Below are 18,869 nucleotides of genomic sequence, written 5' to 3' on the forward strand. Positions count from 1 at the left end.
TTGCCCTAAATAGCTACCGATAAAATTACTGTCATCACATATTCAAATAGGGCGACAACTTTGAAGGGATCTAATATTACAGCTGTGTAGGATTCTGCATTTACAAGATGATATCCAGTACTTATTGCATGATAGAAAGATAATTCTTTTGCATTATGAGCTACAGGTGCAGCATTGCACCAGAGGCAGGTCAGACCGCTATTTGTAAATTTGTAGAAAAGCAAAGACCAGCCAATCTGGGAGTGGGGATGCTTCGCCACCGAAGGGAGTGTTTACAGCCAAGTTAGTCCAAACCAAAGTGGCCTCTCTCATTTCCTTTCAATGTGGCACAACTGGAAGCTGGACAGAGGCATGACACCGTTCCGTGCATATAAAAAGAAGATGCATAATCTCAGCAATACATGCCTGAGTGAGGCATTATCACTATTTCAGCTAGCAAGTGTGGCAACAGACAATGTGAGTGGGTACCCCTATTAAATACACAATGATAACTGCTGCCGTCTTAAATACCGTGTGTGTGCTCAGCTCGGTATCTAGCTGCCTCCGTGCGTCCTCCCTTGCATCAGGATTTGGATGTGCTCTGAGCAGGCATGAGTTTTGATTGGCTTTACGCCACGGAATTCTCACTCTGCCAAACGCATCTTCAAGGACAAACCACTTTTTGCCAAATTGGAGCCTTGAAGTTGCACCAAAATCTGAATCAGATGGTATTTGTGCCCCTCTGCAGATACGCCGTCTTGAAAAATAGAGCCTGGTTTATATTAATATTGTAAGCCTTCCCTGGATATGTTCTCAGCAACATTACTACTTCCACTTTTGTTTTTCTGACAGCATTTCACTTTTACTTTTCACTTTACATATAGATATTTTTTTTACAGTCATTTAGTTAAGTATAGATCAGAATCTACATTATTTGACCATAATTTAAGTACAAAAATGTGCAAATTCCTGCAACCGTTCTGGTGGCAATCATAGTTAATGAATGCGAGGTTGTGTAAAACCAGGTGTCATTTATTTAAATATTGGTATTTGTATTGAAAAAATCTAAGTGGCTCCATCACTACGTGGGATTTATTCTTGCTTGAGAACAGACCCAGCAACAATGTATTTGTATCCGTCAGGACTTTTATATGCTTTCAAACCACCCCGTATAAATCTCGACGACTCACTCACCAGATACATGTGTATATCCAGTTTGCAAACAGTCACATTTCTTTTTGGCAAAAGCATTGACTTCAGCATTAAATATGGGTCCTCTGTGCCATTTTTCCACAAACCTTCGTTTATTATCACCTTCTAAATGTTTAACGGTATCAGACAAACCCTGGGTGTTGTGCTATAAGATGTATTTTTGTTTCGTCTCAACAGAATGAATTTGCAACAATCCTTTGTTTGACCTGCAATATGGAGAGTCACGTGATTTTTTTTTTTTTTTTTTTTTGAATGAATGAATGAATGGCTGTTGGTCCCATCATTGGCCCCTGGGGGACAATGTACATTATAACCAAGCAAGACTTGTACTCCTCCAACTTTACAAATTGTTGCTTGTTCTTGACGGAGGACAGCATTGAGACTGATCAAATTATATTAGCTGCGGCTTGTTGGCGTTATTCACTAAGTAACGCGTAGAAATGTTCTCACGTTGATCACGCACATAAAACCGCTTGTTGGGAATGTTGGGTCAAAGGTGTGTTTAACTTTTTCAAAAGTTCACTTGGTATGCACAAATTCAAGTAGGAACAGAAATGAAGCACAAATCTGTGTATTAAGCATGCATATGCATGATTTCAAGGTCAAGTGTCATCCCTATAAACATTCTAAAGTAGATAGTGAAATGAAAAGTACATATAACATTATTCACTTCAATGTCTGCATGAAAAAATAATTATGAGCGGAGAGCACGTCATCCATGCCATTCCAGTTGGGGAAGTCTCATTCGACATCCAACTGGTCGACATATTGGCTGCATTTACTGTCCCTAGATGGATTGATAAAGCAGTAATCATTTACTTTTGCCATTGAAAACACGCTGTGGCCCCTACTGTGGGACACGCCCCTTCAGACACCGAAGCCCTTTTCAAAGAAGAGAACGTCTCACAATCGAGTCAAGTATCGGGGGCAATATTATCCTATTGTTTCGAGCCTTATTTAGATTATATGCGGCTCACTTCTAACAAATAACAGACTCCCCAACAGCAGCCTTCGCGGGCGAGCCCGACGCGGAAGCTGTCCGACACGCACATTGACACATTTGGCACCCCTGTCATACATACGCAAATATTTTATTATGAAAGACAGATTACGTGGTCCGCTATTATTATACTATTATTTTTTTTAGTAGCTGTATGCACACCTACTTGTCATTTGGAACCCACGAAGCTCTCATCCTTTGCACCCATGCAATTAGTTTTTCACGACGCACCGGGTCTCTTGCAAACGTATGAAGGGTAAATCCATCCTTCCAAGTGTTCAAGCAATGTTCAATGTTCAATCAAAAAAAAAAATGCAAAGAGCCGGCATTTTGGCTAACACGAAGGAACACCGAGCTACCTTCCCGGAGGTCAAACTAATAGAAACAAATGAGTCCACTTGAGGGCGGTCCTGCCATGTACGTCACTTCCTGCTTCTTCTCGAAAACAAATCCCTTGAGAGGATTTTCATGGCGGGAGTTAAAAAAAAAGCTATACGTCAAAATCATGTTTTCTGGGGAAAAAAAAACGCATGGGTCCATATCAGCTGGCGTTTTTTTATTCATAACATACTAAAAATCATGCATTTCATGACAGTGGCACTTTAAGCACAAATTTGTAACTATACAAACTGTCATTGAATAAGGCTCATTGTCACAAAAGTTAATTTTTTATATTGTGTAAAAACACAAACAAAACCAGTAGCATATTATATTGGACGGGATATGATAATACTCAAACTACGTGCACCACAGTGACTATCCACCAACCTTCACCAACAGTGCCTTATTTAATTCATGACATACATTGATCAAAATTGTTGGCGGCTATATTACAATGCATCTAAGAATAATGCATCCGGGCCTTACTTAGTTCTCTCATAAACTTGTTCTATTATACTGTATCCAGATCTGTAAAGAAGAAAGATTTGTGACTCAGTGTCATGTATTTGAGCATTTATGATGTGGAACAAGAACACTGCAAGAAACAAAAGAAATATTGCCAGTTGAGGTCTGTCTAATAGAAAGGACTTTTTTTCCCCTTTGATAATTGCTCTTCCTTACCGTTGATGTTGAATTAGCATATGAAAGTTGTGCCCCCTCCCCTTCCTGCCACATAGCTGTAAGCTAATTTGTAAATCATTTTCAGATGACAGGGTGGCTGAATCCAGGTTGTGCTCTTTCTTCTTCTTGATCTTTTATTTTCATGCTCTCCCTCCTCATTGCTCTCTGCATCACTCCATCTCATCTCCCCTGACTCCCAGCTCATCTTCCATCCACTCATGTCTCAATTATAGAATATTGAATCCACCCAGGGAGGCAAGATAACTCTCTTAGATGAAGTGCAAGGTTTGGAGGGGCATGAGGTGGTCGATTCACCAGTGGAAATGTTAGTCGGCATCAAAAAATGCTTCACCTATGTCAATATATCCTGTTGTGTATTTACAACATTTACTTTTGTGTGTCTGCAAAAAAAAAAAAAAAAAACCTTATCGCAAATCCTCTGGCATGAAGTCCAGTCTCATACACATAACGGGCAAATCTAACAACAGACATTTTTTTCAGAAATTCACCATTTCTCCCATCAATCTGTTGCTATTGTCTCACAAGTAATTTTGGTTTCAGTGAAAAAACTGCAAAGCTTCCCAACGAGTCTACATGTGGGTTCAAAGTGTTTTATGGGGGTTTAATTGAAACAATTTACTGTGAATCCACAAATGAGCAAAGATGAGAATTGGTCTGATTCCCTGCCAAGAGTGAAGCCATAGTGCCAGAAATATACACTGCAATACAGCCAGGTGAGGACACGCACAAATACAGCCACACACACACACACACACACACACCACACACACACACACACACACACAATGCGGGTTGCCTCTCAGACAGTGTTAGTATGCAGCAGGTTGAGCATAGAGGAGAAGGGGAAAAGATAGTGAAGCGCCTCTAGTTCTTATTATTGACCATTCCTCCATGCAGCTCTACACTCCATAAATGCATTCACACTCACTTGCATGCACAAAACACACAGACGCACAAAAGAAGGATAGCTAGAGACGCAAGTCGGTGCAATCTGAGGGACCTGCAGTAGTACAGACTGCATAAAGAAAAATGCCCTCAGCTCAAAGTGACACATACTCCAGCATTAATTGCGGCGATGCTTATCATCTCCACGAGGTTGAGGGAAGAATTGTATCACATTATACGAGTAAACGGCGACACGGGGGAAGAATGGTTAGCACATCGGCCTTACATTTCTGAGGACTGGAGTTCAAATCCCGGCCCCACCTGTGCAGCGTTTCCATGTTTCTTCTGTAACTGGGTGGCTTTTCTCTGTGTGCTCTGGTTTCCTCCCACATCCCCAAAACAGATACATGGATGTGGGAGATAGATTGAAGACTCTAAATTCCCCATGGGTGTGAATATGATTCTGGATGACTGTTTTTGTTTCTATGTGCCCTGCGATTGGCTGGCGACCAGTTCAGGATGTACATTGCCTCTCGCCTGAAGATAGCAGGGATAGTCTTCAGCATGCCTTCGACCCTTGTGAGGATAAGCAGTACAGAAAATGGATGGATGGATGGATTGATAAAGCAGTAATCATGCATTGACTGACTGAGTGTCATGGTCTCCCATTTTGTTTCATATTATATCCTGTGTTCCATGTTTTCCATGTCTTGCGTGCTTATTTTGTGAGCCGTAGCCCCCGATCACGTTTACCGTCTACCCTCTGTCGGCGCTCTGGGTTGTTGTTTGTGCCATTTTTTTTTCTTCTGAGCAAGAATTTATTTATTTTTACAAACAGACATGCAACCTTCGATAATGTCTGGGAACAGAAGCCGTGACACTTTGTGCAGGTGCGCCGAAATACTACGGGGCTCACCGGCCACCCCCCGGTACTTAGGGCGGGCAATTTCTACTGCGGCCCCTGAACCCAGCTGCAGGACTAGGGCACCTTAGCTGAGTGCAAGTTCACTGAAGGTCAGCCAATCTCCTCCATGCCAAGTGTCTTGTACAGTACAGAATGTGGTCATCTTGGCTAATTTAGCTGATTCTTCAACGCAGTGTGGCTCGTTTGTACTGAACCGGACACAAGTGTTGTGAAAGACGAAGAGGATGCACTAACATTTGATTGCGGCACGGCAGCACGATCGCCCGCTCTAAGTATTGATACTGCCACTTAGAAAGGTTTTTACAAAGCCGAGACTTGTCGTGCAGATGCAGCAAAACGCCCCCGCAGCGCCAGTACCGGTACCTAGGTTGGTTGACATTGGTCTACAGACCCTTAGCCAATCTGAACACAGAACACGATGCAAGATTTCCCTTAGCGAATCAGGATACAGAACACAATTCACATTGATACGCTGTTTTAATAAAAAAAAAAAAATGAAAAAATTACACGCACACAAATCTGTTTAATAGCGAGGTCATCTGCTTTGTATTGAGGGAACTCTGTATTGAAGTCCCTGGTTTCGATCAGTTCTTGTTGATCCATTGTTTATGCACATCTGTGTCAGGTGAGTTCGATCAAAAGTCATGTTTTGTTTCCAGTTGTAGCTTTATTTATGTGTTACTTCGTTTAGTTGCCTTTTCTTGTAAATTAATTTCTGACCCCTGCACTCTTGCCTTGCCTCCTGCTTCCTTGCACTTGGGTCCTCCACGTTTTTTTTTTTTTTTTTCTTCTTTTGCCTAACCTTCATCGTCTGCAAGACCCGCACTGTGACATTAAATATTTGTATGTACTGAAGGAAATGATACGCAAGATGAGTAAAGATGAGTAAAAAGAAGGACAGTGCTGAATTCTTTCTCATATTTTGCCTATGCCAAGCATCACGTTCTACTTCCCACCCTACATGTCATTAGTCACGCATGAGATCATGTCAACTGCAATCTGGGGGTGGGCGGGGAGCCCTTCAGGATATCACAACTGTGGTTAGCGTTTTTAATTAGGTCAACACGTGCTGACAGTGGTGTCTTCACAACCATTATTACTCCATCACCTATAACAGTTTTTTTTCTCTCACTACTGCAACCCTTGTGAGGATAAGCAGCTTGTAAAATGGACATGGACACATGCTGCAAAGTATAATCATCATTATTGTAATCTGAAACATTTGAGAAATGTCCATGTGATCATTTTCTATGCCACCTGATCTAATGAGGGCAGCCTGTGACCCGCAGCCTATCAAAGCTGACTCGAGATGAATAAGGCGGTGTTCACCGTGCACTTGTTGCTGAATTATGAAATAAATGTTCTTTAGTTAAAAATGTTAAAAGAATTTTCATGAGTAGGCAACAGTGGCTAAAGTAGTAGTCTCACTTTTTTAAGTAGAAATGCTAATGCCGCATTAATATTACTTGCAGCACTGTTTTATAGCATATTGCTCCTCATTTGTTTAATCCGCTACATTCTTACGACATCTCCATCCAAAGAATTAGTTTACATTAGACCGGAAGAAGCACTCTTCATATAACATTTTCAGTACTGCCGGATTACTCCATCGTGCCCTGTAGTTGCCAAAATTAATCTTCATCCAGACAGACTGCTCCATCTTCAGTGACACATAAAATACAGTGGGAGACACCGGCTGCACATTATTCCTCATAAACACCTACTACCTCTGTGCTTCCATGCATTCCCGTAAATTAGGATAGCATCAGCATGATATTAACGTGGTCACGCCCTCGCCTTACCAAAGTGCACTGTCATCCCTGGGTCCCTGTGCTTCAGTCGGTAGCGGACAATATCAGAACTGAGAATTTCTCGGGAGAGGGAGGGAGAGGGAGAGAGAGAGGGGGGGAGAGAGAAAGAGAGAGAGAGATGAGATGAGCGACATGATAACGAGCTGTGTTAGACCGCCTTGCCATGGCGCCTCAGAGCTGTGCTGCACTAAATGGACTGCAGCAGGTGTTTGGTAAACTGCAACCACATGGGGCTGCGTCCCAAGCCCTGCTTGCAAATATTTGCCAAGTGTCTTTAATATTACACTTTCTTCTGTTTTCCATTTTTACGAATATGGAAGGAAGCAATTCTGCTGCATAACAATGAATGCACACTTTCTAAAGTGAACTATGGATTTTATTTGCTGTCTTCTGTTTTAAGAATGTACTCTAATTTCCCATGATCCTCCACTGCAGCGTTTACTTCCCCTGGAAACTAATTTATGTACATTTTGAGAATGCTTGTCACCTTCACCTTTACTGGCCCACTCAAAACTTGCTGTGCTTTGATGAAAGAAGTTCGTCAGTGCAACTGTATTTGCAAATAACCTTTTTTGGGGTGGTGCGGTGGTGGTGGGGAGACATCGGGGTGACTTTTGAAGCACAATTTGCCGCCGAGCTCAACAGTCTGAGTCTCCTCACTTATTTTTGCACTGGCGTAAGCATTGGATTGATGACTGACCTTAGATTAACCTGCACTACATTTCGGATATCCATAGGCGATTCAAGCCCCACTGTCATGCCTATAAACATTCTAAAATAGATATTGTAATGAAAAATACATAGAACAATATTCACTTCAATGTCTATACGAAAAACTAAATATGAGCGGAGAGCATGTCATTCATGCGCCAAGTTGGGTAAGTCTCATTCCACATCCAAGTGGTAGCCATATTGCAAGCAACGTCATATGCGTCGTGATATGCGGATCACTTCTAACTAACAACAGACTCCCAGACAGTATCTATGAGCCACTCCGGCCGAAGCCATCTGCCTGAGTGTGCTGCTGCTGTTAACGTCACTTCCTGCGTCTTCTCCAAAACAAAAGAGGAGAGCATTTTCATGGCAGGAGTTACAAAAAGCCATATATGTCAAAATCATGTTTTGTGGTGACAAAACCAATGGGTCCATTCCTGCTGCCTTTTTTTTTTTCATTAATAACACACTAAAAATCGTCCATTTCATGACAGTAGGGCTTTAAATAAAGAACGATGGGTTCGGGTAAGTAATCTAATGAAAATGAAATCACTGTATTATCAATTGAACATGAGATTGAATAATTACATCAAGCGTTTTCGAGCCTTTAGAAGATTAAAGGCTAGTAATTAGCGCCGCAATGATTAGAACCTATGCAAAACTACATCATAGTTGTGCCTCATATGAAGAAAAAAAAAAAAAAAAACTACCTCTCCCTCCCTGAATTTGTCTTGTTTTGGACATGATCTACAAGACTTACCACATTGTAGTGAAAAATGAACTCCTTCCTTTTGTAGTTTTAGACGACGATGTTTCATGGTAGTGATTAATAGCAGTGTTGGAGTGTCGCTAGAAATGTGCAGTATGTGCAGAAATTCACTATTCTGTGTTAATATTTTGGAGCGTTGATATATTATCTTTCATTCTTTATAGTGTCACGGTTTCTCATCACATCGACGGGAGCCCTGTATATCCTGGATGTCCAAATTGAAGATGGACTATACAACTACAGGTGCATGACACGCCATCGGTACACAGGGGAGACCCGACAGAGCAATAGTGCCCGCCTCATTGTCTCAGGTAATTCTTATTTTGCATCCAATACCAAAAGTGATGTAATTTGCACCTGACTTACAACACAAATTGTTCAGTGATGTTAACCGGCTGACCAGTGACCTTGAATGTGTGAAACCAGGATTTCACTTCGACTCTTGCTGGTATAGTATAGTGTATAGTTGTTGCCTGGACATATACACATTAAAAAAAAAATGAAACAGCTGTCTCATTTGAATTGCACAGAGCTCCGGTCTAAGTAGAAATAAATAGCGCGAAAGACCAAAAATCGCTTGCTTTAAAGAGCGTTTGACATCTGATAAAGGGCAATAGATCATCACCGACATATTTGCGGAGTGGGGGTGGGGGGGGGTCAGGGGGAGAGGGAGAGGGGATAATTTGCCCTTTCTGCATACAGAAAAAAGTACTTGTCATTTTTGCATACCAGAAGTGACACACTGCAAATTATCAGGCGCTGTGGATATTAATGACATGAATGACCTGCATCATGGGAAGTGTGCAAACATTTTGATTACAGTGTGTATTCCTCTTCGTGTATTGGGAAAATGAATGTTTTTTGTGGTTGCATTAATTCTCATTTCATCATGCTTTTGGCCGCTTGCTGTTTACTTGACTTGCACGTAGAATTTAGTTCTATTAATTGGTCATTTTGTGTTGAGTAGCAAACACCTACGTTGAAAGTTTGACCATTAAATGTGCTGTGAGCCTAAGAAAACAGGCTCGCTCAACATTTTTACCAAAGACTTTGGACAGACTCCAATTTGTACCACTTTTGAGGCATTTCACCGGAAGTTCCACTCTATTGGCTTAGAGGGAGAAATGTATCTTCCTGTTGCCTAAATGCATCAAACTTAAAGATGCAAACCCAATTCCAATGAAGTTGTCCTAAATAGAAATAAAAACAGAAACCAATAACTTGTAAATCAAGTTCAACCTACATCTGATTGAAGACACTACAAGGACAAGGTTTTTACCAGATAATAATTAACTTAAAATGTTATGGCGGCAACATCCAGCCATCCATTTTCTTAGCCCCTTATCCTCACGAGGGTCGCACGAATGCTGGAGCCCATCCCAGCTGTCAATGGGCAGGAGGCAGGGGACACCCTGTACTGGTTGCCATCCAATCACAGGGCAGATCAAGACAGACCACAGTCACACTCACAATCACACCTAGGGGCAATTTAGAGTATCCAATTAATGTTGCATGTTTTGGGGAAATGGGAGGAAACCGGAGTGCCCGGAGGAAACCCATGTACGCATCTTACAGTTTGACGCTACATCCGTTGATGCAATTTGAAACTCTCCTCTGCGAAACAAAAGTAATTTATCAACAACACCCAGAAACACCTCTGGCTTCTCTGGATCCAAGCTTGTTTAAGATGTACTGATGAAAAGTGGAAAACTTTTCTGTGGTCCTACGAGTCCACATTTCAAATTGTTTTTTGTAAATTGTGGAGGTCGTGTCCTATTAGCCAAAGAGGAAATGAACCGTCCAGACTGTTGTGGATGCAAAGTTCAAAAGTCAGCATCTGTACTGGTAATGGGACTTTGTTAATGCCAATGGTAATGCCAATGGTAACTTACACATCTGTGAAGGCACCATTAATGCTGAAAGGTACTTGCGGGTTTTGTAGAAAATATACTGCCAGCAATCCCAGCAATGTCTTTTCATGGACACCCCTGCTCATTTCAGCAAGGCAATGCCAAACCACATTCTGCATGTGTTACATGCAGCCATGCTACAGCATGGCTTCGTATTAAACGAGTGTGGGTACTAGACTGGCCTGGCTGCAATCCATACCTGTCTCCCATTGAAAATGTGTGCTGTATTATGTTGCGTAAAATACAACAATGGAAACCCCGGACTACTGAACACCTTTAGCTGTACACCAAACAGGAATTGGAAAGAATCCTACCTCCAAATGTCAACATTTAGTGTCCTCGATTCCCAAATGTTCACTGAATGTTTTAAAAAGAAACACAGTGGTAAACTTGACTGTGTCCCAGCTATTTTGGAATGCGTTGCAGACATAAAATTCAAAGCCAATGAGTATTTGCTCAAAAATAATCTTTGTAGTGTATTCAATTAAATGTGGGTTGAACATGATTTCGCAAAACTTTGTGTTCTGCTTAATACAATGTCCCACCTTCATTCGAATTGGGTTTGTACAAAATGAGGGAGGAAAACCCTCCAAATCCACTGACGGATATGATTGTAATAAATAAAATAAACGATATGACTGTAATAGATCAGCAACTAGAACCTCATATTACTACTCCTTGTAGATCCCACCAACTCAGCGCCACACATCCTGGACAGCTTTGAACGTCGTGAGGTGATGGCTTCTCGTCGTGTGGAGTTGCCGTGCAAGGCCTCAGGTCATCCTGCGCCCAAGTACCGCTGGCTGAAGGATAACCGTCCCCTGGAGCCTGACACAAGATACCGTCAAAGTGTGACTGGGCTGCTCGTAGAGAGAGCCCAACCCAGCGACACGGGCACATATGTCTGTGAGGTGTGGAACGGTTATGGCAATGCAGAGGTGGTTGGCAGGCTGCTAGTGAAAGGTCAGTGCCGATCAGTTGAGGTCTATTTTCATATTTGTGCCACCACCGTGGAGCATTTTTTAATTTTTTTTTAGATATTTCTATATTTTGTGGCGTTGCTTAAAACAGATAACTGTTGGAAATAGGTAACACAAATCGGAGTTGTTGGGTGAACAGACGTTGTAAAACTCTGCACGATGACTTCTTAGGTCCTCTCATCCATCGATGTGTCTGACCTCGCAAATGTCCCCTTTCATGAATAAGCATATCCTCTCGCTGGTAAAACGGGGTTACTATATGTCTAGTGTCAACTTGAGAAAAAAAAAAAAAAACATTTTTTTAAGTGCATTAAACTTGGAATGTTTGATTTCGATGAAGTCATGTGAACCCTCTTCATTGTTTGATTGCCACCAGAACGGATTTCTTTCGCATTTTCAGAACAATTAAAATAAAAATAACATCATGGAGTGACTGACTCTCTCAATACAAAATTCTCATATTTATATATCAGGACACAGTTTAAGAAGAGTTACTGTTTGACCACACGCATTAAGCTGTGTGTACAGTACTTCAATTCCGCATACTTGAGAAATTCAGTCCCATTCTTGGACTAGTCTGAGCACTCTGTGCCATGCTCAAGTGCCCTTCACTTCCCTGGTGCCAGTGCTGTCGAAAGAAGTCGGCTTGAGCTCAGTCAGATTGGTAATGCCCAACTAGTTATTAATATTAACATTTAACTTGTAAAAACCCTGAAACGCCCAAATAGGCCACAAAGTAATGCATGATGACGCGCAGGAGGGTCGTCCAATGCAGAAGATGTCTTATAATCAATGATATCATTCCACACGCCACTGATGAATAACAACTGTCACCTTGCCAATAGATATTAAGAGAAATACTTAAAATAAACCAAACCTCGGCACAAAAGGGCAGGGCACACAAATGAGAGCGGTAAGGACACCAAAGCACGACACAATAGATCTGTCCCAGTCTAAGTGCACCCTGAGGCTGCTTTCGCACTACTACTCTTGAATCTGTTTAAATCAAGCTCCAGTCCATTTCCCCCTTAGTACAGTTTAAACCTTGGTCGAAACCAAATCAAGCAATTCCTCCAAGGCCATCTCTTTACGTTGCTTTTGTAAACAACCTCTCACGTGGTAGAACCGGGGGATGATGTTTTGAGCTATACCCGTCCTACTTGACAAACGGTTCGACGATCCTGAAAGGCATAATTGTGCACAACAACAAATCACATAGGGATGGCACTATTGACATGCCAAACGTGTTCATTTTAGCATTCATGCAGTTCGCGTGTTGTCATCTTTGCTCAATCTGCTGTCTTCTTCAGTTGAGATGTGCAATACCAAAAGTGTGAAAATACCTCTTTACAAATGTGACTTTTGAAATGAATGTTCTCCATACAGTTTAAATGTATTTCCACATTTGACCAATAACATCTCTAACCTACAGAAACCCTGAAAGTCTTGGTGAGCCCACGGAAGGTGAAGGGAAGTGTTGGCAGCCAGGTTTCACTCTCCTGTGGTGTAACTGGTTCTGAAGAGTACCAATTGTCTTGGTACCGCAACGGCGAGCTCATCTACCCCAGTAACAGCGTCCGAATGACAGGCCAAAACAGAGAAAACCTAGTTATGGCTGGAATGGCCAAAAGTGATGGTGGAGCCTACCAGTGCTTCGCCAGACATGGCAAGATGTCTGCCCAGGACTTCGTTCAGGTCATTCTAGAAGGTGAGAATCATCCCACCGTGCTAGACGCTGTATCGTTAATTTTATTTTATACTTTAAAGAGAAATAATCTACTATTTCTCCAATCTGGTGTTTCAGAATGTGTCTGGTTTTGACCAGTAAAGCTACTATAGTTGAAGCAGAGGAGCTGGGTTGCTGCAATGTGTGTCACACCAATAAAATAATCAGAATTCTAATTATCTTTACCCTCCAATTAAAAAGCCAGGAAAGATGTTTCCGACAGTTCATTTTATTCTCTTGATCAGTAACAGTACCCTTGCAGTAATGTTGCAGATACAGATAAGTTAGCGCTACGCCATACATGCTAACACGAAAATCCAAAATGCTCATCAATTGTAATTAGTTTTAATGTTGCCATTTCCTTTTCTCTCTGCTTCTGTCACCCAGACGGTACACCAAAGATTCTGGCTTCGTTTAGTGAGAAAGTCTACAACATCAATGAGTTTGTGTCCCTTTCATGTACTGTGAAGGGGACACCCGAGCCCAGGGTGACCTGGACACTCGATGACGAGCCGGTAATACGGGACAGCCGCCATCGCATCTCCTACTACACCAACACTGAAGGTCATGTGGTCAGCCACCTCAACATCAGCCAGACCCAGGTCCCAGACGGTGGGGTGTACCGCTGCATCTGCAATAACTCAGCAGGGGCTGTTTCCTACCAGGCGCGAATAAACGTAAGAGGTGCTTGTCAGATCAACTCTTCCAACCCACCATCACATATACACATCAACAAGTCTTGATTTCTTCTGCTGTAATGCTCATTTCAGTTGTCCAAGTATTGAAATCTATTATCGATGGGGGCTTATTTTTTTCCCATCAAAGTGGGATGACCAGAGCTTCGTGAAGCTGCACCTTCCACCGTCAGTCACTACTGACAGCGTTATCTTTCTGAATGCCCTGCACCCTCAGCTCCTGCTGATAGGTTTTTATTGGGACACCGTTAGGGTGATTTACTTTACGCTAGTGTATGACGCTAGAGCTATCTCCTCCCTGCAGGGACATGCTTCACTGGATTGCTGTAGTCATGTACTAGGACATTGCCGCATTCAAGCCTCCTATTCCTGATGCATGGACATTAGTGATTCTCTATTGCAGATGGTTATTGTCTACACACCAATTGGTTTAACTTGATTGTGTTCATTGATGCATGATTTAAGGCTAAATAGGACAATCTGAAATTGACAGACAATGGATGCCAAATGCAGTCGAGATTTTTTTTTTTTTTTACAAAGGTGCCATTGCACAAAAAGTGTAATGGCTGTTTTCCACATCGTTACCTCCTTAATCGTGCTAGAGAGAGTAGCAACCCAGGATGTGCCCAAGGACCCACCATGTTCCTGGTTGTAGTTAAACTATTTTCTAAAATGTGATTGCGAAAGCTCGCACTAACAATAATGTTTTATTTTATGGTCCAAGTCCATTCAAATTCTACTCAAATGTTAAGGAAAACTAAGCAAGTTGATTTCAGTCATTTTTCTTGTAGTTTGTGAGCTCATAACAATGAACACGTTTTAAAAAAAACAAACATGATAAAAGCAGAACTCTGTTTTTTCCTTCATATTGGATCTATAAATCTCCCACAGTCAGAATGAATCAAGGCATGTCAATTTTGTGGTGCGTTAAAAACATGATGAAAATTAACATTTGCACAGCCCCCCCTGCCTCAAAATCATTTTAAGAGGGTTGTCTCTCCAATGTGTCCTTCAAGGGCCTGCCAGCATCAGACCAATGAAAAACCTAACAGCTATCGCTGGGCGGGACATGTACATTCACTGCCGTGTCATCGGCTACCCTTACTACTCTATAAAATGGTACAAGGACTCCAATTTGCTACCGTACAACCACCGCCAGCGGGCCTTTGAGAACAACGGCACCCTGAAGCTGTTTGACGTGCAGAAGGATGTGGACGAAGGAGAATACACGTGCAACGTACTTGTACAGCCCCAGCTCTCCACACACCAGAGTGTTTATGTCACTGTGAAAGGTATGGACTCCATCTGATGTGGTCATCACACGCACAACACGAGATTGCTCGTAGACCAGGGTCACACCAACCTAATGTTAAATCATCCATAATGATCATTATCAATCTTGATATCAAATGAGGAGTGTGCAGATCTCATTTCATCATTCTCCAGTATTTCAGATCCCCCAACAATAAAATCAGTCTGATTTACCAGTCTGTGTTGTAGTTAGAGCAGTGTAATATTTTTACCTGCCTCTTCATGTTGACAAAAATATACAAATATGTATGGTGAGATTCATGTGTGACAACTCGTAGGAAGCCCTTTCGCTGCTCGCAAAGCATCATCCATCATCCCAGCCAGTTTATTAAGGCTCATCTGCATATTCAGTGATGCTGAGCAGAGCCAAATGATGATAACCTCGTATGGCTCTTTCTACAATGACACTGCATCATTTGAAATATTGGATGGGCAACCCCCCTTTTCCCTCTCTCACGCTCTCAGAAGGGTCTTGATGTGCTAACGAGCTTGCAAGAGTGGAATCACACAGCATCAACAACGCTACTCCGCCATTCCCCCAGCTAATTTGCCTCCAGGCTGTTTAGCATTCCACCGCTGCTGAGAGGGAATCCCCAGGAACCCATTATGTCTATTTTGTTGTGAATTAAATAAGCGTTGAATTGCCCCTTATTTCAATGTTATTTCAAATCATTAATTTTCATCCGATGCTCACGATAGCTCCTGTGTCCCCAGGGAGCTAAGACTGGTGACAAAAACTATTATATGCTACACGCACAAAAATAGAGAGCCAGATGTTTCAGCGGTTGTAGGTCTTACATTCCTCCTTCAAAATAAACGTGTAAATTTGTGTTTCTTTCGCACAGTCCCACCTACCATCCACCCATTTGAGTTCCCTCGCTTTTCTATCGGACAACGAGTCTTCATCCCCTGCGTGGTCATGTCTGGTGACCAACCAGTTTTCATCACCTGGCAGAAGGACGGGCGGCCAATCCCAGCCAGCCTCGGTGTAACTATTGACAACATAGATTTTACCAGCTCTCTCCGTATCTCTAATCTCACGCTGATGCACAACGGCAACTATACGTGCATCGCACGCAACCAGGCTGCAGCCGTGGAGCATCAGAGTCAGCTCATTGTCCGAGGTGAGCGGTACATAATATTATTAGTTATTTGTCAAAACGGTGAATAATCCTTATTATTTAGAAGACAATAAATTGAGTTCAGCATGTGGTGACTGTTCACTTTGATTTGATTTAGTGACATTTCGCCAAATCTAACAGTGATACTTGATTTGCAGTTCCTCCAAAATTTGTGGTGCAACCAAAGGACCAGGATGGCATCTATGGAAAAGCTGTGATTCTGAACTGCTCAGCTGAAGGCTATCCTGTTCCTACCATCCAATGGGAGTATTCCAAAGGTAAAAACATGGCCATGTATAGCACAGAAGCCTAAACACATTCATGTGGCTACAGTGTTCATATTTTCTGTCCTTGGGCAAGATTATTCTCTTGGAGTGCAACAATCAGCATAACAGACATTCACTGCCATGAGGTTCAATATACAAACCACCCACTCAAATCCAAACAAGGGACGAGAAGATGCATCAATTCAGAAAGAAAACCATTTTGATTTTTGCGGAAGTAGGAAATATGTACAGATATGAGATATCAGCCACCCCCCAAACTAAACAAGTTTAAAGAATGTATTGTTTTATCTTAATTTACACATTAAAAAAAAAACATAAAAATGCTTGATGAATGGACCACTCCATCATCCTTCAGAGGACTTGATTCAGGAACTGCGTAGCAATAAGCAACTTGTTGCTTGGCGAGTGGGGGGAAAAAAAACAAAGGTGAGAAGAAAATGAAAACAAATTCAAATCAAAACTATCTGTTTTCAACCTCGTTCACGGTGACATCAAATGTGTACACCCGACAACAGCAAGAGGCGGAGGCGCTTGGCAGTTACAGCTGCAGACTAAACCATTCCTGTTATAGGTAATTGAGGACTACTGATATTATTTCTATGTTCTTAATGCCAGAATAATGAGGGAAGGATTTCTTTGGGGTGAGTTTTCATTACTTTCTTCAAAGTCAGCGATTCTGTAAGTAAGATTAGCACAGTTTGGGAAAACATAGATATAATATCTTTGGAAGCTTCTGATTTGGATCTATTTTTCCAACATTCATCCATCGATCCATTGTCAGAGAAGCTTATCCTCACAAGGTTGACGGCAGTCCTGGAGCCAATTCCAACTTGTGTTGCGGGCTACACCCTGAAATGATAGCCAGCCAATCGCAGGGAACATACAAACAACCATTCGTACTCACATTCACACCCGTGGGCAATTTGGAGTCAACTAACCTACCAGGCATGTTTTAGGATGAAACCAGAGTGCCCTGAAAAAAAAACAAGGCAGGCACCGGGAGAAGATAAAACTCCACACAAGTGGGACCGGGATTTCAACCCTGGACCTCAGAACTGTGAGGCAGATTCTCTAACTAGTCATCACTGTGCTGCCTGTTTTCTAACAATTTTTTTTTTTTTAAATTTGGGACAGATCTGTGGATGCATTTGAACTGGGCACACCTGAAACACACTGCTTTATCTAACATCATGCTAAAGTCAGCTGAAATCAACCAATATATCAGGAAGAGTATTGTGGACTTGCATATGTCTGGTTCAATCTTGGATGCAATTTCCGGATGCCTGAATTTGGATTAACATCACGCCTTCGGGCATCTGGAAATCGCAACCAAGGATGAACCAATCTTGCGCAAGTGCACAATTTTCTTCTGGATTTCCTGGCTGATTTTTTTGGGCTTTACCTTTTATGTTACACCAAGAAGCAGTACGTGTCAGGTGTGCCTTCTTTAACTAGATCTACAAGTATGTCTCCAACTCAAATGTTGTCAACAAACGTATCCCAAGCCTCATTTCCAAAGATGTGACATCTGAGTTTTCCCATACTGTTTAAAGGCATAAGTAATCTTACTGTGGGTAAATGTGTGACTTTGAATAAAGTAATAAGCATTTTTAAAAATGTTTTTTTCATGGAATAATTTGGGTAATCCTAATTGATCTCAACAGGAAAGGTTTGGTGTGAATTCATGCCAGACAATGGGGTGGGGGGATTTCTGTCATTTTATATAGTCCATATCTGTTTTCAACTGTATTACACTTCAAAGTAACAACTTCCTAACTGTACAGGAGTACTAGTTTGTTTTATTACAAGTTTTAATTTAGTGTGTTGGTAAAGTATCGCAAGACAAATGCTCACCCTGCTATTATTCCATGTTCTCCCACTTAGAAATCATGGAGGGGTCTGATATTTTCATCGTAGGTGCATGTCCACTGTGAGAGAGATAATCTGAAAATAAAAATCCAGAAATCACAATGTATGATGTTTTTGAGCGATTTATTTGTGTGCTACAGCTGCAAATAAGTATTTGAACACCTGAGAAAACCAATGGAAATATTTGGTAACCTTTGCTTGCAATTACAAAGGTCAAACGTTTCCTGTAGTTGTTCACCAGGTTTAGAGACACTTCAAGAGGGATATTGGCCCACGACTCCGCAAAGATCTTCTCTAGATCAGACAGGTTTCTGGACTGTCACTGAAAAACTTGGAGTTTAAGCTCCCTCCAAAGATTTTCTATTGGGTTTAGGCCTGGAGACTGGCTAGGCCACACCAGAACCTTGATATGCTTCTTACGGAGCCACTCCTTGGTTTTCCTGGCTGTGTGCTTTGGGTCATTGTCATGTTGAAAGACCCGGCCATGACCCATCTTCAAAGCTCTGACTGAGGGAAAGAGGTTGTTCCGCAAAATCTCACAATACATGGCCGCGGTCATCGTCTCCTTAATACAGTGCAGTCGCCTTGTCCC

At 41.9% G+C, this 18,869-nt stretch overlaps 1 protein-coding gene across 2 annotated transcripts in view; it reads left to right on the top strand.

Moving 5' to 3' along the window:
- Window positions 1-18,869, top strand: part of dscama (Down syndrome cell adhesion molecule a) — a 98,338-nt gene that overhangs the window by 49,160 nt on the left and 30,309 nt on the right. For both annotated transcript variants that reach the window (XM_061804060.1, XM_061804061.1), the window contains exons 3-9: window positions 8,543-8,689; window positions 10,973-11,251; window positions 12,701-12,976; window positions 13,382-13,678; window positions 14,706-14,981; window positions 15,846-16,124; window positions 16,280-16,399. In XM_061804060.1, coding sequence (XP_061660044.1) covers window positions 8,543-8,689; window positions 10,973-11,251; window positions 12,701-12,976; window positions 13,382-13,678; window positions 14,706-14,981; window positions 15,846-16,124; window positions 16,280-16,399 — 1,674 coding nt within the window. The remainder of the gene's footprint in view (window positions 1-8,542; window positions 8,690-10,972; window positions 11,252-12,700; window positions 12,977-13,381; window positions 13,679-14,705; window positions 14,982-15,845; window positions 16,125-16,279; window positions 16,400-18,869) is intronic.

Source organism: Syngnathoides biaculeatus, chromosome 18, assembly GCF_019802595.1.
Source record: "Syngnathoides biaculeatus isolate LvHL_M chromosome 18, ASM1980259v1, whole genome shotgun sequence".
In the NCBI taxonomy this organism is placed as follows: domain Eukaryota; kingdom Metazoa; phylum Chordata; class Actinopteri; order Syngnathiformes; family Syngnathidae; genus Syngnathoides; species Syngnathoides biaculeatus.